Source organism: Bos grunniens, chromosome 16 (assembly GCF_055505025.1).
Source record: "Bos grunniens cultivar Pamir isolate PY7600 chromosome 16, Bosgru_T2T1.0, whole genome shotgun sequence".
NCBI classification, from domain to species: Eukaryota; Metazoa; Chordata; class Mammalia; order Artiodactyla; family Bovidae; genus Bos; species Bos grunniens.
The window spans coordinates 76,516,769-76,542,370 of NC_141180.1; the positions used below are offsets into that span (position 1 = coordinate 76,516,769).

General features: G+C 36.8%; 1 protein-coding gene across 1 annotated transcript in view; it reads left to right on the plus strand.

Annotated features, from left to right (window-relative positions):
• LOC147357044 (complement factor H-like) overlaps positions 1–25,602 on the plus strand; it is a 58,710-nt gene that overhangs the window by 3,887 nt on the left and 29,221 nt on the right. Inside the window, 6 exon segments of the mRNA XM_086345594.1 lie at positions 14,412–14,588; positions 15,498–15,683; positions 15,790–15,969; positions 18,339–18,464; positions 18,467–18,514; positions 23,811–23,993. Of these exon segments, the coding sequence (XP_086201720.1) occupies positions 14,412–14,588; positions 15,498–15,683; positions 15,790–15,969; positions 18,339–18,464; positions 18,467–18,514; positions 23,811–23,993 (900 nt within the window).

Below are 25,602 nucleotides of genomic sequence, written 5' to 3' on the forward strand. Positions count from 1 at the left end.
TCATCCTTCATTTGGGAAGTTCTCAGACATTACTCCTTAAATATGCTTTCTGCCTCATCTCCTTTTCTCCTCCTGGAACTTCAATAATTTGCAAATTGGTTCTATTGACAATGTAGCATAGATCATGTAGCCTTTCTTTGTTCTTTTTCATTGTTTTGTTATAAGGTTTTGCTTTTTTAATTTTAATCTCCTTTGACAGGATAACTTTGATATGTCATCTATCTCACAGATTCTTCTGCTTTTTTCACTCTGTGGGTAATACTCTTTAGTGAATTTTTTCATTTCATTCTTGGATCCTTCAGCACCAGATTTTCTGTTTTTTTTTTTATGATTTGTACATTTTATTAAACTATTTTGTCCATTGTTTATTGTTCATTTGTTTAATGTTTTCCTGCTTTTGTTCAACTCTCTTACTGCATTTTCTGTACCACACTGAGTTATTTAAAACAGCTATTTCAAATTTTTCCTTGGATAAATCACAGATCTCCAATCTTCAGATGTGAATACTGAAGATTTTTATACTATGTTGGTGTCATGATACTTTGGGTTCATGTTCCTTGAAGTTTTGTGGTGTTGTTTTTCTAATTAAAGTACCAGTCTCCTTTGGGTGAGAGATAACTTCCTTCAACCTGGCTAGATACTCTGTAGCTATCTCAGGTCTCTATAGTGGCACCTGCTGACAATTCTCATTCCTGTTTTGTCAGAATTTCTGTGCTTCATGTCTTGTCTGGATACATTAGTGCACCAGAATTTGTACTGACAGCCTGTCATTTGCTTCCCCCACAGTAGCACTACATCTTAATCTTGTGTTCCTCTACTGGGTCACAGATTTAAGCCAAATTTCTGTGCAAGCTCACTGGTGGTCTGTCAAAAGTTGCTCTTCCCTCTGAGTCAGTTGTAACCACAGGGATCTGGCACAGGGTGGAAGGGTGTGTGAATGAAGCAGACAGAGGTCTTCCTGTGAAAACCTGGACTTTCACAGAAGGATTAGCTCCATGCATGAAGTTTTAACATAGGTTTTCCAGGACTCCTGGAGTGCAGCTGAGAGAGAATTGAGATGGTTCATGAGCCACTGTAGGCATCACAGTCAAGACAGAGATCTGTCTGCCTTTTACCTCATGCATGCATGAGTGAGCCTCCTCCTGGGCCCCTTGGCATATGGAATTTCGGGGGTGAGTGGTTGTTTGTTTTATATTTATTTATTTAGAATTGAAGAATTTACAGTCTTATGTTGGTTTCTACCAAACATCAACAAGAATCAGCCATAGATTTACCCATGTCCCCTCCCACAAGAACGTCCCTCCCAGCTCCCTGCCCATCCCACCCTTCTTGGTTGTTACTGAGCTCTGGTTTGAGTTCCCTGAGTCATACAGCAAATTCCCATTGACAGTCTATTTTACATATGGTAGTTTAAGTTTGCATGCTAACCCTCTCCATACATCCCACCCTCTACTTCCTCCCTGCCAGCGGTGTCCATAAGTCTGTTCTCAGTATCTGTGTCTCTAATTGCTGCTGTGCAAATAGGTTTATCAGTACAATATTTCTAGATTCCATGTATATGTGTTACTATATGATATGTGTTTTTCTTTTTCAGACTTACTTCACTCTGTATACTAAGCTCTATGTTCATCCACCTCTTTAGGACTGACTGAAGTGCATTCCTTTTTATGGCTGAATGATATTCTATTGTATATGTGTAGCACAGCTTCTTTATCTATTCACCTGTCAACAGACATCTATGTTGCTTCCATGTCTGAGCTGTTGTAAATGGAACTGCAGTGAACATTGGGGTACATGTGTCTTTTTCCATTTTGTTTTCCTCAGGGTATATACCTAGGAGTGGGATTAGTGGGTCATACAGTGGTTTTATTCCTCGTTTTGAAAGGACTCTCCATACTGTTCTGTATAGTGGCTGTATCAATTTACATTCCCACCAACAATGCAAGAGGGTGCCCTTTTCTCCACACCTTCTCCAGCATTTATTGTTTGTAGACTTTTTGATGATGGCCATTCTGACTGGTATGAAGTGATATCTCATTGTAGTTTTGATTTTAATTTCTCTAACAATGAGTGATGTTGAGCATCTATTCACGTGTTTACTAGCCACCGTAGGTCTTTGGACATATGTCTGTTTAGGTATTTTTCCCACTTTTTGACTTTTTTTTTTTTGGTATTGATTTATATGAGCTGTTTGCATCTTTTGGAAATTAATCCTTTGTCAGTTGTTTCATTTGCTGATATTATTTTTCCCATTCTGAGCATTGTGTTTTCACCTTATTAATAATTTCCTTTGCTGGGGATAAGCTTTTAAGTTTAATTATGTCCCACTTGATTATCTTTTTTTTTTTTTTCGACTACTATAGGAGGTGGGTGATAGAGGATCTTGCCGTGATTTATGACATAAGGTGTTCTGCCTGTGTTTTCCATCCACTTTGAGTTTATCTTTGTGTATGGTGTTAGGAAGTACTCTAATTTCATTTTTTTTCCCATGTAGTTGTCAAGTTTCCCCAGCAGCACTTATAGAAGAGACTCTCTTTGCCCCATTGTATATTCTTGCTTATTGTCAAACATTAGCTATCCATAGGTGTGTGGGTTTATTTCTGGGCTTTCTGTCTTGTTCCATTGGCCTATATTTCCATTTTTCTGCCAGTACCATATGTCTGGATGACTATAGCTTTGTAGTCAGTTCAAAGTCAGGAAGGTTGATTCCTCTAGCTCTATTTTTCTTTCTCAAGATTGCTTTGGCTATTCAGGTCTTTTATGTTTCCCTATGAATTGTGAGACTTTTTGTTCTAGTTCTGTGAAAATCACCATTGGTACTTTGATACAGATGGCATTGAATCTGTAGATTATATTTAGTAGCACAGTCATTTTCACAATGTTGATTCTTCCAGCCCCAGATAATGGAATAACTCTCCATCTGTTTATGTTGTCTTTGATTTCTTTCCTCAGTGTCTTATACTTTTCTGTATACAGCTCTTATTTCTCCTTAAGTAGGTTTATTCCTAGGCATTTTATTCTTTTTGTCGCAATGGTAAATAGGATTGATACCTTAATTTCTCTTTCTGATGTTTCATTGTTAGCACATAGGGATTCAAGTAATTTTTCTGTATTAATTTTGTATCTTGTCACTTTGCTAAATTCACTGATTACCTCTTATAATTTTCTGATAGTATCTTTTGGGTATTCTATGTGCAGTATCATCTGTGTGCAAACAATGAGAGTTTTGCTTCTTCTTTTCCAATCTGGATTCCTTTTATTTCTTTTTCTCCTCTGCTGTAACTAAGGCTTCCAAACAATGCTGACTAATAGTGGTGACAGTGGGCTCCCTTGTCTTTTCCTGATCTTAGAGGGTATGCTTTCAGTTTTTCACCATCGAGAATAATGTCTGCTCTGGGTTTCTCATATATGGCCTTTATTATGTTGAGGTAGTTTCCCTCTTTGCTCATTTTTTGAAGAGTATTTATCATAAATGGGTGTTGAAATTTTTCAGAAACTTCTTTTCTGTATTTATTTTGATTACCATATGAATTTATCATGCAATTTGTTAATATGGTATATCATATTGATGGATTTGTGTATACTGAAGAATGCTTGCATCCCTGGGAAAAACCCAACTTGATGGTTGCTATCATGGTATTCTGCTGCTGCTGCTGCTAAGTCACTTCAGTCGTGTCCTGCTCTATGTGACCCCATAGATGGCAGCCCACCAGGCTCCCTCATCCCTGGGGTTCTCCAGGCAAGAACACTGAAGTGGGTTGCCATGTCCTTCTCCAATGCATGAAAGTGAAAAGTGAAAGTGACTCAGTCGTGTCCAACTCTTAGTGACCCCATGAACTGAAGCCCACCAGGCTCCTCCATCCATGGGATTTTCCAGGCAAGAGTATTGGAGTGGGGTGCCATTGCCTTCTCCGTATCATGGTGTACTATCTTTTTAATGTATTTTTGAATTCTGTTTGCTAGTGTTCTGTTGAGGATTTTTCCATCTATTTTCATCAGTGATATTGGCCTGTAGTTTTCTTTTTTGTGTTATCTTTGTCTGGTTTTGGTATAAGGGTGATGATGGCCTTATAGAATGAGTTTGGTGGTGCTAATTCCTCTGTAGTTTTTTGAGAGATTTTTATAGGAATATTATTAGCTCTTTTCTAAATGTTTGAGAGAACTCACCTGTGAAACCATCAGGCCCTGTGCTTTAATTTTTTGAGAGTTTCTTTCTTTTTTTTAAATCACATTTTCAATTTCAGTGCATGTAATTGGCTTGTTCATAATTTCTATTTCTTCCTGGTTCAGTCTTGGAAGATTGAACTTTTCTCAGAATACATCCATTTCTTTCAGGTTGTCCATTTTATTGGCATATAGTTGCTCATAATAGATTCTTATGATCATTTGTATTCCTGTATTTCTGTTGTAACCTCTCCTTTCTCATTCCTTATATTGTTGATTTGATTCTTCTCCCATTTTTCCTGATGAGTTTGCCTAATTGTTTGTCAATTTTGTTTATCTTCTCACAGAAGCAGCTTTTAGTTTTATTAGTCTTTACTATTTTTCCTTCCTTTCTTTTTCATTTATTTCTGCTCTGATCTTTAGGATTTCTTTCCTTCTACCAACTTTGGGTTTGTTTTTTGCCCTTCTTCATCGAGTTGTTTTGGGTGTAAATTAGGTTGTCTCTTTGATGTTTCCCCTGTTTCTTCCTATAAACTTCCCTTTTAGAACTGTTTTGCTGCATCCCATAGATTTTGAGTTGTGTTTTCATTGTCATTTGCTTCAAGAATTCATTGATTTCCCTTTTGATTTATTCAGGAACAAGTCTGTTCTGTAAAAGCATATTGTTTAATCTCCAAGCATTTGTGTTTTTACCATTTCCCATCTATTTGATATCTATTCTCATAGTATTGTGGTCAGAAAAGATGCTTCATATGTTTTCAATTTTTTAAAATTTACTGAAGTTTGATTTGTGACCCAAGGTATGGTCTATCCTGGAAAATGTTCCATGCACACTTGAGAAGAAGGTGTATTCTTATGCATTTGGGTGAAAAGTTCTGAAGATATAAATTAGGTCCATTTGGTCTAATGTTTCATTTATGGTTTATGTTTCTTTATTAATGTTCTGTTTTATGATCTGTCCATTGTTAACATCCCTTACCATTATTTTATTGCTGTCAATTTCCCCTTTTATGTGTGTTATTGCCTTATTCATTGAGGTGCTTCTATGTTGGGTGCATAAATGTATAGAATTATGTCTTCTTCTTGGATTGATCTCTTGATGATTATATAATGTCCCTTCTTTATTTCATATAATATTCTTTTTTTTTTTAAAGTCTGTTTTGTCAGAAATGAGAATTGCCACTTCAACTTCCTTTTGATTTCCATGTTCACAGAATATGTATTTCCATCCTTTTAACTTCGGTCTGTATGTGTCTCTAAGTCTGAAGTGGGTCTCTTGTAGACAACATATATATGGGTCTTGTTTTTGTATCCATTCAGCCAATCTGTGTCTTTTGGTTGGAGAGTTTAATCCATTTACATTTAAAGTAATTATTTACATATTACTATTAGCATTTTCCTATTATAATATATTATCCTATATGTTCCAGTTAGCATTTTCTTAATTATTTTGTGTTTCTTGTAGGTCTTGCCTTTGTCTTATGCTTATAAGTCTCTTTAATATTTGTTGTAAAGCTGGTGTGGTGGTACTAAATTCTCTTAACTTGTGCTTGTCTGTAAAGATTTTAACTTTTCCATCAATGTTGAATGAAATCCTTGCCAGGTAGAGTAATCTTGCTTGTAGATTTTTCCTTTTCAGTACTTTAAATATATCCTGCTGTTCCTTTCTGACCTGCAGAGTTTCTGTTGAAAGATCAGCTGTTAATTGAATGGCTTTTCCCTTGTGTGTTACTTGTTGCTTTTCCCTCACTGCTTTTAATATTCTTTCTTTGTGTTTAATCTCTGTTGATTGGTATGTGTCTCGACGTGTTTCTCCTTGGGTTTATCCTGTATTGGAGTCTCTGTGCTTCTTGAACTTGATTGAATATTTCTTTTCTCATGCTGGAAAAGTTTTCAACTATAATATATTCAAAAATGTTCTCAGTGACTTTCTTTTTCTCTTCTTCTTCTGGGACCCCTATAACTCAAATGTTGGTGAGTTAAATACTGTCCCAGAGGTCTCCAAAGCTCGCCTCAATTCTTTTCATTCTTTTTCCTTTATTCTGCTCATCAGCAACTACTTCCACCATTTAATCTTCCAGCTTACTGTTTCATTTTTTTTCTTCAGTTAATCTATTATTGTTTCCTTCTAGAGAACTTTTGATTTCCATAATGGTGTTATTCATCATTGTTGATTCATTTTTTTTTTTTCTGTATCCTTGGTTATTGTGTTAATTTGTTGATTGCTTCTTGGCATTTTATCCATTCTCTTTTCAAGGTTTTGGAACATCCTTCCTATCATTACTTTGAATTCTTTTTCAGGTATTTTGCATATCCCTCCCCCCACCCCCACCCCCCTTTTTTTCCCCTTTGGTCTTTTGTGCTTCTAATTTGTTTCTTCATTGGAGCAATACTTTTCTGTCTTTTTTTTTTCTTTTTTTGTCATTATTGCATTTGATGTCTCCTTTTCTCGGGCTTTCAGGTCGAATTCCTCCTTCCTATTGTTTTCTGCCCTTGGTGTGTAAGGTTGTGCCACTGGTTTGTTTAGGCTGCTTTTGGGGGTGACTTTTGTTTGTGCTCTGGTGAAAGGAAGTAAGTGTTTTTGTTTTTTTTTTTTTCCTCTCTAATGGGCAGGACTTCATGAGGTGGCAATCTTGTTTGCTGATGACTGGGTTTGTGTTTTTATTTTGTTTGTTTTTTGGGTGAGACATCCTACACTGGGTGCTGCTGGCAGTTGGGTGATGCCAGGTGTATACAGGTGGAGGCCTTTATGGGAGTTCTCACTAATAAATACTCCCTGGGATTAGGAGTTTTATGGCAGTCTAGAGTCTTGTCAGCACTCCCACTTCAAAGGCTCTGGGCCTGATCTCTGGCCAGGGAAGTGAGATACCACAGGTGGTTTGTAACGGCATTAATGGGGATTAAAATAAGCACAGTAAAACAAGAAACAAAATGCAAACCCCAGACAAATGGCAAATACAAAATAAGGCAAAGTACTCACAAAAATAATGGGATATAGACACATGCATGTACACACAGGAAAAAAAAAAAAAACCAAAAACAAAGTGTTAAAAAAAAAAGAAGAAGAAAGTAGAAGAGATTGATTGAGTGAGCAAATGAAAGCAAAAATTATAGGAACTAGTTATTAACAAAACTTACTAAAACCATAAACTGGAAAACAAAGCCAAAGCCAAAGCCATGTGACAACTAGGGAATAAAGAAACTAAAGCAAAACAGATTAATAAACATAATGAGAAAAGGAAGAAAAGAAAGAAAGACCAGAAAAGAAAATTTCAATAGACGTAGATAAATAAGTTTATATATATCAAAGAATAACTTACAACAGGAAAAAAAAAAAGAAAAGCAAACAAAAGAATATGTGTGGAAAATACTAAAAATTTTTTAAAAAACTTTGAAAATTAAAAACAGGAAAAAGTCCATAAAACAACAAAAACCAATGTAGACGAAGTATTCAAAGGGAATTAAAAGTGTGATTTTAAAAATTTCTCAAAAGCATAAATATATTTAATAGTAGCATTAAAATCAACAACTAGAATAACAGAGAGGGGAAAAAAGGTAAAAACCCAGTAGCAACTACTGAATAAGTTAAAATATAAGAATAATAAATATTTTTCTTGGATCAGCTGTCAGCATCCTTTTCCTCAGTGTGAGTCACAGTCCACCTCACCTCCCTAGGATGTCCGCCAGTTCTGGGCTGGTCTCTCTTACCTGTTGTGGGGGCAGCTCAGACTCTAATCTGGTCCTACTCTTGCACGTTCTTGCCCTGATGTCCACATCTGCCAGTGCTAGTGTTTTTTCCTTTTCAGGAACCCTAGTAATCATTTATATATTCCATAAATACAAAGTCTGCCTCCTTGATCATGTGGATTCAATCTTCAGCTTGTACCACTGGTGGGAATGTTTTGGTTCTATTCCTTAGCCACCTTCCTCTGGATTTCACTTGTGGTTTCATCTCCACCTGTGCATGTGACTCGTCTACAGGAGTTTGCTCCTGAGGCTCCCTGGGAGGACTTGGGTGTGCCCCAAGGAGGACCGAATGTGGAGGTGGTGCAGTTGTTTGGATTGCAGGGGCCCTGGCAGTACCAGGTACTAAGGGGAGACACTGGCTACGACAGCAGGAAATATGAGGCCCTTAGGGTTTTTTGTAGCCTTTGGTTGCTCTGTCCTTGTGGGGATTGAGCATGGGAGTGACACAGGAGTTTGGATAATGGGGACCCTGGCAATGCCAGATACATATCTGGTGGTATTGTCAGGAGATATGTGACTATTAGGGATTTTTCTAGCTTCTGACTGCTCTTTCCAGTGAGGATTGAGCATGGAGGTGACACAGCTGCTTGAATTATGGGAACCCTGGCAGTGCCAAGCATGCAGGGAAAACAACTGACTCAGCTGCAGGAGCTATGGTCCTATTAGAGTCTTTTCCTAGCTTCTGGCATCTGGCCATCAGAGGCCCTCTTTGGCTGGTCCTTCTCTATTGCTTGGCTCCTTCAGGTGCTTACAGGGCCCCCCACTTGGGGTCATTGTCTGTTGTTTATCTCATCAGGGACATAAAGATCACCCTGGCTGGGGTTCTTCTGTGTCGCTTTGCACATCAGGTCCTTATAGGTCCACCCTCCTTGGGTTGTTTCAGCTATCTGGTGCTATGTTCAGAGAGAGAGGCTGCAGAGATGGCTGTATTATCTGTGTGTAACTCAGCAGTATCACCCTGCCTCCAGGTTAGCTGGCTTTCCTTCATAAGCATTTTCCACTGCAGTGTTCTCCATCAGGTTCCCTCACACCATCTCCCTTCAGTCGACAGCAGACCTTGCCCTGGGATTGTTTTCCAGTCTCTATGTTCCAGCTCCAAGCTACAGCACTTTCTAGGGGACTTGAATCCCTGTCTGGGGTATGTATGGCTGTGGCAAGGATTGTTTGTGTGATCCTCATTCCATTCAGACTCTCACAGATAAGCTGCTTCACTCTCCAACAGCCTCAGTGCTTCACCTCTGTCACAAATATTTGCCCTCCCATGCAGCACTGTCCCTGCTTCAGTTCCCCAGCCCCAGGTGCAGATCCAGTTCCACTCACTCTCCTTTCTTTTGCCATCCTTCCTTTGTCCTGCTGACACACTGGTTGTGCTGCCCATGGACCATAAACATTGGATACATCAACTACAGTGTTGAATGCATGGGTTTAGCCAGGAGATGTACATGTGAGATTATCACTCTGTAAATGATGACATCAGATTGGAAAATAATGTAGAATGAAAATGGAAGAGAGTTCAAGACTGAGTCCTGAAGCTTCCAACACTGAGGTGTCTGACGGAAGAAGGATAGATGGCAAAGTGGACAGAAAGAAACGAGGACCCAGAGAATTTAGGGGAAAAAAATGTCGAATGAATGTTTCATAGTTGTGGACAGAAGAAAATGATATAATAACAAGGAATAATAAATTGACTAAAAGTAATTCCTGGGAATCAGCCTGAAATTGTTCTTTATCCAATTCCACCATTATCTAACTATATATCTAAGAGCAATGACCTGTTTGAAGTTTGTTCACACCTCTGAATCTGTACAATGATTTAATATTTGCAAATGCTCTAATATTTAAAAAGATTTTTTAGTTATTAAAATAAATTATTCATGTAAGCTTCTTGTCATGTCTACCATACAGTTTATTCAAGGAAAGTGTAATCAAATTACATTGGAATAGTTCCACTAATGAATATTTCTAATTCAGTTAATAAGTCAGGTTAAAAGACTTAAAATGTGGTGGATTTGGCTACATGGAAACCAACAATAATTGTAACAGAGACAGATTCAGATGGAATAGACAGGGGAAAAATCTACTTACAGCCTGCTAAATAAATTATTAGTAAGAAATGCAATATGGCATGAGGACATAACTTTTTCAAAAGGCTTGGTTGTGGCAGAGAATAAGAGGTTCAGGATGTATTGCTCGGTGGATTATGTATTGTTTTAATGGGAAAGATGAGAGTGTAATGAACGTTGAAGAGGATGAGCCAGAGAGGAAAGCAGGCAAAGACTGACCACAGGCTCACTGTGAAAGAGGTGGGAGAGGAACCAGCAGTTTTGAGAAAGTCCTGGACTTGGTGACAACTGGATTATTTGCAGCTTCCTCTCAGGAGAAGGAAGTAAATGGGTGTGTAAATACAATGCTGGAGAGAAGCAGGTGTTGATGGTTCCTGTTCTCATTTCAGGACGGAGACAAAGTCATGTGAGACCGAATGGTGCATGGGGGAAGGAGGAGATGGAACACTGGCCAGTGTAGAAAAGATTGAGCACAGAGATTTCAGATAGACACACAGGGGGAGATTGTTATAGAAATGGGCCAGGCTTGTTCAACAGTGTCCAGAGCCCAGGTAATTTCACTTTTCAGGCTGCAGGCAAGCACCTGATATGTGCCAGAAGTAGGCTAGGAGAAAATTGTGAAAGATACAATGGAGGTCAGTGGTATGCCTTTCAAGAGCTTTCATGCCAGTATGAAAAAAAAAAAAAAAAAAAGATGAGTTAAAGTAAATCATGAACCAAAAAGTAAAAATATTTCTATTATATTGTTCCAATAAGTGTATTCTAAGAAGAAAAGAATCCAAGTGCTTAGAAAGTAGTAGGGACTGTGGGTGAAGTTTATGTAGGAAGACGTCTATGCAAAGAAAGCCTGGAAACCATTCGTCAGCAAAGACACATGCTTTTGCTGCAGCCAAGGCAGCAAAAAAATTGGTTTATTTTAGAAAAGATCAGATGGTAAAGAATCCGCCTGCAATGCAGGAGAATTGGGTTCAATCCCTGGGTCAGGAAGATCTCTTGGAGAAGCGAGTGACAAACCACTGCAGTATTCTTGCCTAAAGAATTCCACAGGCAGAGGAGTATGGTGGGCTATAGTCCATGGGATCAAAAAGAATCAGACATGCCTGAGAGACCACACTTTCCCTTTCAAAATTTCTGAGATACCTGACAGTAATATCTACCTGCATTGCAGGAGACCTGGATTGGATCCCTGGGTCGGGAAGATCCCCTGGAGAAATGAAATGCTAGCTACTGCAATATTCTTGCCTGAAGAATTCCATGGAATTCTGGCCAGCTGCAGTCCATGGGATAGCAAAGAGATAGACACAACTGAGCTAGTAACAAGTCTAAGTAAAGGGAAAGGCTTTTAAGATGATCATGCCATTCTTACAGTCACTCTTTGTAAAGACAACAGTTAGAAAACAGCCTAATATCAAGATCTTCTTTTGTTAAAGCAGCGTTTTACATAGTAGGATAAAATAGGAATTTTATGTAAGTTTCCAGTGGTCATGTATGGATGTGAGAATTAGACTGTGAGGAAAGCTGAGCGCCAAAGAATTGATGCTTTTATTTATTTATTTTTTTCAACGTTCTGTTTACTTTATTTATTTTTTTTAATTTTATTTTATTTTTAAACTTTACATAATTGTATTAGTTTTGCCAAATATCAAAACGAATCCATCACAGGTATACATGTGCTCCCCATCCTGAACCCTCCTCCCTCCTCCCTCCCCACACCATCCCTCTGGGTCGTCCCAGTGCACTAGGCCCAAGCATCCAGCATTGTGCATTGAATCTGGACTGGCATCTCGTTTCATACATGATATTTTACATGTTTCAATGCCATTCTCCCAAATCTTCCCACCCTCTCCCTCTCCAACAGAGTCCATAAGACTGTTCCATACATCAGCGTCACTTTTGCTGTCTTGTACACAGGGTTATTGTTAGCATTTTTCTAAATTCCATATATGTGTTAGTATACTGTATTGGTGTTTTTCCTTCTGGCTTACTTCACTCTGTATAATAGGCTCCAGTTTCATCCACCTCATTAGAACTGATTCAAATGTGTTCTTTTTAATGGCTGAGTAATACTCCATTGTGTATATGTACCACAGCTTTCTTATCCATTCATCTGCTGATGGACATCTAGGTTGCTTCCATGTCCTGGCTATTATAAACAGTGCTGTGATGAACATTGGGGTACACGTGTCTCTTTCCCTTCTGGGAAAACTGGTCAACCACTTGTAAAAGAATGAAACTAGAACACTTTCTAACACCATACACAAAAATAAACTCAAAATGGATTAAAGATCTAAACATAAGACCAGAAACTATAAAACTCCTAGAGGAGAACATAGGCAAAACACTCTCTGACATACATCCCAGCAGGATCCTCTATGACCCACCTCCCAGAATATCGGAAATAAAAGCAAAAATAAACAAATGGGACCTAATTAACCTTAAAAGCTTCTGCACATCAAAGGAAACTATCAGCAAGGTGAAAAGACAGCCTTCAGAATGGGAGAAAATAATAGCAAATGAAGCAACAGACAAACAACTAATCTCAAAAATATACAAGCAACTCCTCCAGCTCAACTCCAGAAAAATAAATGACCCAATCAAAAAATGGGCCAAAGAACTAAATAGACATTTCTCCAAAGAATTGATGCTTTTAAACTGTGGTGTTGGAGAAGACTCTTGAGAGTCCCTTGGACTGCAAGGAGATCCAACCAGTCCATTCTGAAGGAGATCAGCCCTGGGATTTCTTTGGAAGGAATGATGCTAAAGCTGAGGCTCCAGTACTTTGGCCACCTCATGCGAAGAGTTGCTTCATTGGAAAAGACTCTGATGCTGGGAGGGATTGGGGACAGGAGGAGAAGGGGACGACAGAGGATGAGATGGCTGGATGGCATCACTCACTCGATGGACATGATTTTGAGTGAACTCCGGGAGTTGGTGATGGACAGGGAGGCCTGGTGTGCTGCGGTTCATGGGGTCGCAAAGAGTCGAACACGACTGAGCGACTGAACTGAACTGAACTGAAGCACAATATATGTGAACAAAGTCACATACTGTTAGAAGTATTGCTGTGTGGAAGTTTGGAATACAACTTTAGGAAAGGAATCCCAATGGTTCTCATCAAGAGTAACCTCACAGCTAAGCTACAAAGCTCAACATTAAAACAAAAGCAGAAACAAATTTATTGATTTGGGGGGGAGGGAGAATTACTTTTACAACTATATATGGGCTTTCCTGGTGGCTCAGAAGTTAAAGTGTCTACCTGCAATGCAGGAGACCTGGGTTCGATCCCTGGGTCAGGAAGATCCCCTGGAGAAGGAAATGGCAACCCACTCCAGTATTCTTGCCTGGAGAACCCTATGGATGGAGGAGCCTGGTGGGCTACAGTCCATGGGGTTGCAAAGAGTTGGACATGACTGAGCGATTTCACTTCACTTTAGCTTATATATAATTTTATGATAATGTTTGAAAACTTAGATAGTCCTTCTTTTGGGTGAGATTCTAATTCTTAAATTCCAATTTTGAAGTTTATAAATTATTGAGCAATAGGAAGACTCCAAATAAGAATAATGTAATTTTTGATAAATTGTAGCAATCCCTGGTGGCTCAGATGTAAAGAAACTGCGTGTGGTGTGGGATACCTGGGTTTGATCCCTGGGTTAGGAAGATCCCCTAGAGAAAGGAATGAATTACTCCCAGAAGAGCCTGGCCAGCTATACTCCATGGGGTCACAAAGGGTCAGACACAACTGAGCAATTAATCCACACACAGCAGTGTGACAAATTTCATAGATTTTACACATTTTCAATGATAAGCTTATACATTTTTAAAATGAATCAGAATAATAAAACATATATTAATAATTAAGCTCATTTATAGGTACAATAAGATTAGATGTTTGTGTTGTCATATATATAATCAAGACACCTAGAATATGCCTATGTGACCTTGAACATGTTTACTCATTTTGTTTCTTGTTTCAGTTTGATTTCTACACTTGAGGATAAAATTAAGTGATTTTTAATGTACCTGTAACTCAAATATAAGAGAAATGTCTCTCTTGTGTGTTCTAGTTTCCCAGTTATATTTTTTATATCATTTTTTCATTTGTATTCAATTTTAAAATTGTGTCTTTTTTTTTATTCTGAGAGAATATTTCTACATTTTGAGACCAAAAAAGCAGCATTATATTTTGTAAATGTCAGTGATAAAATCAGATCCAGTATTAACAAGTTGACTTTACAAATAAATTATCAGGCATATATGTTGCTGCTCAATACCTTAATATTTCTCAAAATCCCAGATAATGTATTGTTTTTCAAGGAAGAACATTAATGTGTGTTCTGTGTATGCAGTACCCAGCACCTCATTTTATGTGACACAAATAATATTTATTTTGCAATGGTTAAATATTCTCACTCACTTACTTATCTTTTTTGATAGAAAGAGAATGCAGTATTCCCGAAATGGATACATACTTAAATGCTTATCCCAGGAAAGAAACATATAAAGTTGGAGATGTGCTGAAATTCTCCTGCAGTCAAGGCCGTATTATGGTTGGAGCAGATTCAGTTCAGTGCTACCACTTTGGATGGTCCCCTAAACTTCCAACGTGTAAAGGTAAATATTTATCTGACAGTTGTTGGAGCAAGAGTTGGGATTTCAGATATCAACCTTTTTATTTCCCTCCCTTAATTTTCTGTCCACTTCCAGTGCATCTATAGTCTAATGCATTAAGGCAGAGATATACCCACCAAGGTGGAGAAGGAAATGGCAACCCACTCCAGTATTCTTGCCTGGATAATCCCGGGGACAGAGAAGCCTGGTGGGCTGCTGTCTATGGGGTTGCACAGAGTCAGACACGACTGAAGCAACTTAGCAGCAGCATACCCACCAAGGACATGTGCTGGGTAATAGGTACCTCAGTTTTCCTTCTTTAAGAAATTAACCTTCAGGTGCTTCTTGAAATATGTGGTGGAGAATCCACATAAATGCATGAGGAACCTGACACTGGCAGGATTTCTTGTTAGTTTTCCTTTTTCCTGCAATTCTACCATTAATACTGGAGAGTTTATATACTGTGGGCTTTACATCTAGTGTCCTCAAGTATGTCTAAAGAGTGTTCAAGTAACTTAAAGTCAATTCAGTCACATGTATCAAATCATGTGAATCAAAGTTAAACTGTTCAAATGCTTCTCTCAAATGATATTTTTTCAAACAGTTTTCACACAGTATTTCTGTGGAATAAAAGTATTGCTATAATTTATACACCCAGAATGAGTAACTGGTTTGCATATTTATTTAGCATGTCTGGATAATGAACATGCTTCTGAGCATACATAGACTTCAATATGCTAGTTCAAGATGAGTAACAGAATCAGTAAACACTATTCTTTTTTCATTGTTTAAGAATGCTAAAATTAATTATATAACAAATAAAATTTCATTTAGAGAAATAAATTTCTGCATTAGTTGGATTTTTCAGTTATAAGACACAATGTAACCATAATTTATGCAATGTTTCTACAGCAAGGAAAGTAAAATCGTGTGCTCCACCTGCTCAACTTCTTAATGGGAAAGGGAAAGAAATACACAAAGAAGAATATGCACACAATGAGGTCGTGGAATATGCTTGCAGCCCCAGATTTCTGATGAAGGGTTCTCATAAAATTCAGTGTGTTGATGGAGAATGGACAGCTTTACCTGTGTGTATTGGTAATGTATTGAAAGTAGTAATATTTCAAGGTAAATCATTACCCTTATTTGTATCTATATACACATTTAAATATTTTAAAGACGAACTTTTTTTGTGGATTTTCAGAGGAGGAGCGTACCTGTGGAAATATACCTGACATTGATCACAGTGATATCAAACCTTCTGTCCCTCCCTATCACCATGGAGACTCGGTTGAGTTCAGTTGCAGAGAAGCATTTACAATGGTTGGACCCAGATTTATCACGTGTATTAGTGGAGCGTGGACCCAGCCTCCTCAGTGCATTGGTCAGAACATATATCTCAAATTGACCTTTAGTATTTGCAGCCATTCTGTTGAAATTTAGAGTTATCCTTGAGAATGTCAGATCTTAAAATATAATGATCCCAAACATTTGATTTTTATAGTCCAATATGTGTCTAAGGAGGAAAAATATAAACTAGCAATAGAATTTTATCTATCTTTCTGTCCTGATATGGATGGACATTGTTTATCTTGACAAGTGTGAAACTAAATCTTACTGACAGATACTCATGTGATTAAAATGGGAGTACTAGTTATCAGGAAAATACAACTATCATTGCAGAAATGCCATTTTTGCTTTTATATGGTACTCTTTCTTTTAGAACATTGGAAACCAGGAATTATAGTTGAGGAAAATACCCATTTGATACATTTCTGTAGGAATCTTGCCTCTCTCAAGCTTGTAACTGATAATTTCTCTGTTTCAAATTCTGCAAAGAAAATTTACTGTGCTGGGGAGGGTGGGCTCCAGCCCTCCCTGTTAGTAGGTAACTCTGTCATGAGAGGCACTTGGGGTGGGGCCAGGAACTTGCCCTTGATACATTTGGTGTAGGAGACTCATCCTGACTTTTGGATGACCAAGTCTTTGATGATTGACCAGGAGAATCAATCTTGGCTGCCTTCTTTCATTTTTTCTCTTGGAATAGACTTTTTCCTGGAGTTTTCCTGGGCTCTGCATTCAAAGACAGCCCTGGATGTCCAGGCTAATTAACTCATTATATTTCTGGTCATTAATTATTCCAAGAAGAAGGCAGGGCTTAGGTTTAGGCCCTGAGTGAGGGCAGGGACTGATAGCTGTTTTCCTTGCCGACAGTATGTTGAAAGACCCACACTCAAAAGACCAGTTGACAGATGGGAGACATTCAGTGGAAGTTTATTTAGTTAAATAGTAATTTTTTGCTTATTAATCCCTGCATTTTCATGAACACATTACTGTCCTAGGTATTGCCAGTTCTTTAAGACCAAACCCCACCTTTGTCCTCTTCTATCTCCTCAAATGACCTCACCTCATTTAACTTTTCATTCTACCTAATGCCAAAATGTTTGCTTCAATTATTACTCTTCTGACCTCAGAGTTTTCCTTGCAAAGGTTAATCCTCTACCTGTATTCAGTTTAATGTAGTCCCCCTTTGCTATAATAGACCTTATTCCAGTTTTCTTCTCTTGAGGTTTATTTTGTAACTCTAATCTAGCTTGTCATTCTTCCTACTGTGCTTATTTTCTCCTAATAAAATAAGTCTGCTTTCCTTCCAGACACCAGTCCATCATAAGATGAGGCCCACAGCCACTATTTCTCCTTTTGAGTATACATCTTCCTTTGGCCACCATTCCTTGAAGAATACTACTGGTTTTATGTCCCTCAACACCCTGAACAAAACTTAAAAACAGGGCTAATTCTCAAGGCTTTAGTGTGTTTTCAATTCAGCTTGTTATTTTATTTTTCAGAGTTTCATTTTGAAACCATCACTTTTCTTTGACTACCTACTTGACTTTTCCTTATTTTATTCATTTCACTTAACTTTTATCATTAACAGATCATTAATATATACTGCCATAGACCTATACAGATATTTTGTCAAATTAAAAAAGAACTTCCACCTGCATTGAATTTACAAAATAGGTATATATATATAAAGCTTTTTTTAGTTCATATTTAACTTATCCTGGAGCTAGAAAAAAATTATCATGGCTTTATATTGCATTATAATGATCTGATACATAACATAGTGGCTCAAAGACTCTAAGTGTATATACAAGATAGGTTGTAACTTTAAGTACCCATCTTCTTATTTCAAGTGTTGGTTTATTTTCAGTGTCAGGTAAAAGATTTGCTTAAAAGTTAAGATTCTATACAAAACACCTTGGATGTGGTTTTCTTATTATGTTTCATTACATTTCTTGAAAAAACATATGTAAAGTAGCAACTTGGTATGCTTTGTGCACTGAAAATTGTTTTTATTTTATTGTTTTAAGATTGTGAATTAAAAATAATGCAGAGATGCTTAAGGTCCACAAGCAAATTATATGAACATTTACACAGATTTCAAGTTTGGGACCAAATTTATTCATGTGATAACTATTCGCTATGTAGATCATCAAAAAGTATTCTAATCAAAAAGGCAGAAATCTTTAGGATGGGTATTTTCTCTGAAATTTCAAAAACTGGACGCAAGACTCAGGCTCATGTATAATTTTTCATCTCATGCAATTTGATCAGCAATAACTTGGCTGGTGCAATTTGTAGGCAGAAATTCTCACATCATTATTTTATTGACTCCATAGCTATTTTTTGTTATTAAGCTATTTGGTTCTTTAGAATTAGTCTTTTCAAGAGAATGTTTTCATTTTATAGCAACAGATGAACTTAGGAAGTGTAAAGGGTCAACATTATTTCCACCTGAGGGGAGACCAGCACATAAGATTGAATATGACCATAACACCAACAAAAGTTACCAATGTCGAGGAAAATCAGAACACAAACAATCTGTATAAATGGAGAATGGGATCCTAAAGTAGACTGCAAAGAAGGTAATCTCTTGTCCATAATGTTTTAAAAAATGTATTATATATCTCTCTAACTCGTAAAAGTAGTATCTTTGTGTCCTTCAAGGAAATTTATCTATCATTCCAAATATTTTCCATCTGCAAGGTAATTTAGAAGCTAATCAAAATACTGTGTCTAAATATTAATTGTATAATGTGCCTTAGTCAGCTCTGTGAAAAACCACTCAGAGACTTTGTGACTTTAAATTAACATCTGGGCAGTAGGTGTGCTCATTTCTACAGAAATGCCATTGTTTCTGATTTTGTGTATTACACATAAATGTACTTATGTTTATGCTGAACTATTATGTATTTATCAATGTATCTATATGTATCAATATATATATCTACTTATATATATTTATGTATCTATCTAGTCATCTATTTCTCTATTTGTTTAACTATCTTGAAAAGTCTTGAGTCATGTTTACATGATGAATTCCAATTGAATAGGTTCATTTCAATTTTCCACTTTTAATATCTGTGTTTCTCTTCTCCAACTCTATGACATCTTGACTCCCTATCCTCAATATGTTTACCAATTTCTACAAGCCTAGAATATCTAGACAGAAGCTTCAAATCAATAGAAAACCAGATCTACTGTCTAATATTCCACCTCATAATTCATCCTTTTATAAAGATCCTAATATAAAAATCATACAACAATAAAGCTGTATTAATGTAGAATAAATTATTTAGAAAAACATAACTATTTGGGAATTAAACAACAAGCTTCTAAATAACTGCCATGCTGATACATAATGTACATTGTATATTATGGGCTTCCCTGGAAGTTGTGCTGGTAAAGAATCCGCCTGCCATGCAGGAGACCCCAGTTCAATTTCTAGATCAGGAATATCCCCTAGAGAAGAGTTAGGCTGCCCACTCCAGGATTCTTGAGTTTCCCTGGTAGATCAGTCTATAATCTGCTTGCAGTGGGGGGGACCTGGGTTCAATCCCTGTGTTGTGAGGATCCCATGGAGGCATCCCACTCTAGTTTCTTGCCTGGAGAAGCCCCAAGGACAGAGGAGCCTGGCAGGTGCAGACCATGGGATCACAAAGAGTGAGACATGACGGAGTGGCTAAGCACAGCATTGTATATTAATCATCATATACTTATGATTGCTTGGTCTTTGTGAATTAACATTTTATAATTATAAAATATTTCTTACTTTTTGTCATGCACCTTGTCTGGAAATATATATTAGCTTATTAAATATAGTTACATTACAACAATTTATTATTTCATATGATGAAGGAATTCCCAACAAATTTCAAGGAACTCATGATTATAAATTAATAGCAAATATAAAATTAAAAGAACTTGCTACACAACTGCATCTTTAAGGAAACAAGTAACATTTACAGGTAGTGAAGTACATATGTTCTACAGTTTCTTCTAGAAACTTTATAATTTTATGTGAGTATATTTAAGTATGTTATCTATCTCATGTTAACATTTGAGGATTGCATAAAGTAGGAGTTGATTTTTTATGGATGGATTGTCAATTATTTTAAGAATATGTGTGGAAAAGCCATTGAAGTGAAAAATCAGTTAACTATGAAAGTGTTGATTTATTTCTCAACTTTCTATTTAGTCATTCAACTATCTTCACTGTTGCCAAATTACCTTTGTAACTAGCTTTTTAGCAGGCTGAAAGTCTGATAATAGTCTCCAAGTATGTTCCTCTCACTCAAAATTACTTTAGTTATTTTGGTTTTGAACATAGAAATTTCAGGGGAGACTTACAAATTTTGATAAAATGTTGGGTTGTATATCGAATGGGATGACTTTGTAATGAGAAACGAATTGTGGACAATTGGCATCTTTACCATATTGAATTTTGAATTCATAAACGTGGTATGTCTCTATTTATTTCTGCTTCAATCTTTCCAGACATACAAATAGGCTTCCCTGGGGGCTCAGACAGTAAGAATCTGCCTGCAATTCAGGAGACCCGGGTTCAATCCCTGAGTAGGGAAGATTCCCTGGAGAAGGGAATGGCTACCGACTCCAGTATTGTTGCCTGCAGAATCCCATGGACAGAGAAGCCTGGCAGGCTGCAGTCCATAGAGTTGCAGAGAGTTGGACACGATTGAGCACACGTGAGGTCTGATATCCAGTTTGCTTCTTCAAAAAATTCCCTTGATGAAGAATTCAGTGTCTTTAATAGGGAGTATGCTATTCACATTTTCTACATTGTCTTATCACTGTGTGACTGTTGCATTTTTCAAGAAATATCTCTATTTTACCTAACTTATGAAATTGATTGATGTAAAATCATTTCTAATAGTCACATAACATTCTATTTTTCTTTTAATCCTATAGTATATTGGGTAATCTCACCTCTTTCATTTTTGGTATTGAGAGTTGTTTCCCTCCTTTGTTTTGTGAATAGAGTTTTGTTTTTCAAAGTTATTATTTTCAAATTAACATTTTTTAACACAGTTTCTTCCATTTCCTCTCTTGTCTGATTTTTATCTTGTTAATATTCATGATTTTTAACTTTCTTAATTTTCTGTTTTCTCTTTTCTATTAATCTTTCTCAATTTTTTCTCTCTTGTGGACTTAATTTTCCTTTTTTCTGATCACTTCATTTTAATTTTACTCTCTCATTTTTTAAGATAAAAATGATAACATTGATTCAAACCATCATGCTTTTTAAATCTAAACCTGTAAAACTACCTTTTTTTACTTCTAAGTATTGCTTTACCTGTGCCTCAAAAATTTACAAATATATATCAATTTTATTTTCAATTAACTGTATGTGAAATATTTTCTAATATTCCTAGTGGCTTCTTTGACGTAACAGTTGCTTAGAAATGTGTTGTTTAATTCTCACATATTTATGATTTTCTAAATAATCCACTCCATTAACAGTAAAACTGTGGTATGATTGTTATCTAGAGAGCTGCATATATTTACTGTACAGAATTTGGTGATTATCATCGGTGATTACATAGATAATTTATTCTTATTGATTTCTAGTCTAATTCCCTTGTCATAGAACACACTCTGTAAATTTTTAATATTTTGAATTGTATTCTTTCTTTGTTGCACAGCATATTGTCTATCTTTGTGATGTTTCCATTTCATATAAAGTATATGCATATTCTAGTTTCTAGATCAGGTTAACATTGTTCATAGTGTTCTAAAATGTACCTGTATCTTAAAATAGCTTTTTCTAGTTGTTGTATCCATCAGAGTAGGAATGCTCTCAGAATTGCTGACAAGGGGTGTGGATTTGTCTATTTCTTCTGTTAGTTCTGCCCATCTTTGCTTCGTGTATTTGGATATATTCTTAGATACATTATATATTTATAATGGCTTAGTCCTTGTGAATTACCTTTTTAATATTTATAAAATAGGTCTTCATAGTTTTCATAATATGCCTTCTCTGGAAGTCCACATTAATTTATTGAAATATAGCTAATTAATTTAAAACACCTGATTATTTTCATGTGATAAAAGAATTCCTAATCAATTTCATGTAATGTGTCCTCAAATTATTCTCTATTAATTAAAAGCAATTGTAAATTAAAAGAAATCTAGCTAAACAACTTATTCACTCATATCACAAAACTTGGAAATTAAAAAAAAAAATTTGTCTGTGATTTACTGACAGAAAATATGTTAAATTAAGTAAAATGAAAATTGTATACTTTGGAATCTATGGTGTACAGCAAAAATCAAAGATATGTATAGATTAAAACTTGCTTTACAAAAAAATGGACTTAAGTAATGGATAGTACAATCTAGAATCTAGAAAAGAACATATATCCAAAGAACATAGAAGGAAAGAAAAACTAAAATTAAAATGTCAATTTTTATAATAAGCTAAAAAGTATAAATAGCTGATTTGCAAAATATTCAGTTTATGGGGAAATGTAGTGTATAGACTAACTTTTGCAAGACTTTTAACAAAATTATTAGGACAAAAATGTTTAAACATCAGACATAAAATAAATTATTGAAAATACATGGATAAAAATGTCAAGAGTTAAAACAGAAATAAGATAAATATTTCTGATGAAACATAAACTATTCCAAGTCTTCCCTGGTGGCTCTGATGGTAAAGAATCCACCCAAGTTGCAGGAGACCTCGGTTCGACTCCTGTGTTGGGAAGATCCATTGGAGGAGGGCAAGGCAACCCATTCCAGTATTCTTGCCTGGAGAATCCAGAATCCCCATGGACAGAGGAGCCTGGCAGATTATAGTCTATGGGGTCGCAAAGAGTTTGACATTACTGAATGACTAAGCACAACACAGAACACAAAATACTCCTATTGACTTAGATCAGAATAGAAAATCTGATGATATTACTATGATGAATAAAGTGTATTCAGTCAAATATGTCCCTGAATTTAATACAAAATGTTGGCTCCCTGAAAGGGTTTATGAGTTTCCAGCCTATACTTGCAGAGTGTTTCTAATGAAATAGAAATGAAGTGTGACAGGAGAAAGCAAAACCAAGGAGTCATAAAGCGCTCCAAATTCTTCCAGGTGTATTCACGCAGTCTTCCCTCAGTTGAGCAGAACAGGTTTTGTCTTAAGATTAGGAATTGGATATTTGAGGTATCTTTATTTGATGGACTCAGACACAGTTTACAGAGGGATCTTTTATACCCTCTGGTCACATAGAAAAAGCCAGGCTTGCTAATCCGTTAAAGAAAGTGCATTCATCAGTGTATATATGGTTTAACAGTGCAGGCAAGCTAGTGAATTGTACCTCCAGGAGAGTACTGAACTGTAAACAATACACTCTAAATCCCAGTGAACCTATCTAACTCTTACCTTGTTCAAGAATTAGGATCACATTAATAGTTTATTAACTAAATGTAGTTTCTCATCTGGCTAATCAACTCCCATGGTAGAAAAATTGGTGAGGGCTTCAATCCAAGTCCAATATATCTGATCATGAAAATCTAAAAAAAAAAAAAAAAAAAGAGAGACCCTGATAACAGTTTTTCCTCAGTATCTATAACTGAGTGAGCAGTTCAATTAGGGCATCCTAAAGGTTAGAAAAAAATAAAATCCGTTTTACCTAAATCATGCAAGATTGAGCACAGGAAGAATAAAAGGAAGAAACTAAGACCATGAGACGATGAACCAAATGTGATATACTGAAGTGCTAAACAAGCTTAAGAGTATAATTACAGAGTATCATATTATTTGATCATTTATGATATAACATTAGAGCTTTCTGTTTATTGAAAAATTTTCCTTTAATATTTGAACTTATGCTTTTTAATCAAGAAATCTAATTTTAACATTTTCAGAAGCACAAATACAACCATGCCCACCTCCACCTCAGATTCCCAATGCTCGCGATATGACAACTACAGTGAAATATCAGGATGGAGAAAAAATATCAATTCTATGTAAAGAAAATTATTTAATTCAAGATGCAGAAGAAATTGTGTGCAAGGATGGGAGATGGCAGTCAATCCCACGTTGTATTGGTAAGTAGTGCATGCACAAGTTTGTTTAAAATATTCTTTAAAGAAGATTAATACTCCTCTAACCTTTGTATCCTTCCATGGTGGCTCAGTGGTAAAGAAACCTCTTGCAGTGCATGAGGTGCAGAAGATATGGGTTAGATCCCTGGTTGGGGAAGATCCCATGGGGAGGAGGGTGGCAACCCACTCCAGCGTTCTTGCCTGGGAAATTCCATGGACAGAGGAACCTGGTGGGCTAGAGTCCATTGGGTCACAAAGAGTTGGACATGACTAAGTGACTGAGCATGCACGCAATCTTTGTATGGATCAGCAAGATGAAATCCTCTCTGTCTCTTCCATTTATCTTGAAACAGTAAATCACAGTTTCAGTTATGAACTGATGAACACTCTTTCACTTCTGACATGAAACACACACAAACTCCTTGGACTACTGTGCAAATAACAGGTAAAATTTATGTTTATGCAAATTTTATTCCTAATGATCAAAAGGGCAAGAACGAAGGGACAACTGGGCTACCCAGCCTGGGAGTCATGGTCCTGAAAAATAAGCCCCCAGAAATTCTGACTTAGAAGGCCAGAGTAACTTGTGCAGAAGAAAGCCAGAGGTCTTTAGGAAACAGAGTTTCTTCTGTTCTTTAAAGGCATACAAAATCTCCCATACTCTGTGTCCCAGTGAAGAGGCATCAATGGGAAAGAGGCTTGGGTTAGACTAACTTGTTTATCTTTGTGAAACTTCTAGAGAGAGAGGAGACAACTGGGATCATAGATACTGGTGACAGCCATCATGAGAGACAAGTACCACTTTAGAGTTCTCCCTAACACACACATACATAGCTTACTAGCACCAGAGGCTTAACAGCTCACCAGCATGACACCACCAACCCCAGACTCCATGGGGCTCCACAGCTGCTACACCTGCATCTCACCCTGCTCTTGGGTGTGATATCACCAGCTCAAGTATGCTTAGGCCCCGAAGCCAGCTCCATCAGCAATTCATCCTGCCTATGAGTGGGCTGGCAGCCACCACATGAGGCACAGTCTGTCAGCCACCTGGGGAGGAGGTGGGATCCTTGCCTACCAGTGCACCCAGAGTAGTTGGCATTGACACAGCAGAAGGGCACCCCTATAGCATCTAGATCTGCTGCACAGATCCTACAGAGGGGACCATTCTGTTGGGCCCCATAGACTTTTGCATAAGACCACTTCTCTAAGAGCAGGAATACACCTAACTCTTAGAAATAAACACAGAGTTACATAAAATCAGGAGACAGAGAAATGCATTCCCAATGAAGGAATAAGACAAAATCTCAGAAAAGTCACTAAACAAAGTTAAGCAAACTACCCAATAAAGCATTCAAGGTAATGACCATAAAGATGTTCAGTGGACTCTAGAGAAGAATGAATGAAAACAGAATTTTAAGAATAAGAAAATATAAAGAAGGAATAAACAGTGCTGAAGGATACAACAGCTGAAATGAAAAACACAGTAGAGAAAATCAATAGTAGATTAGAGGATTCAGAAGAATGGATCAGAGATCTGGAAGACAGGGTAGTGGAAACTTCCCAAACAGCATAGGAAAAAGAAAAAAAAAAATTATAAAATGAGGATAGG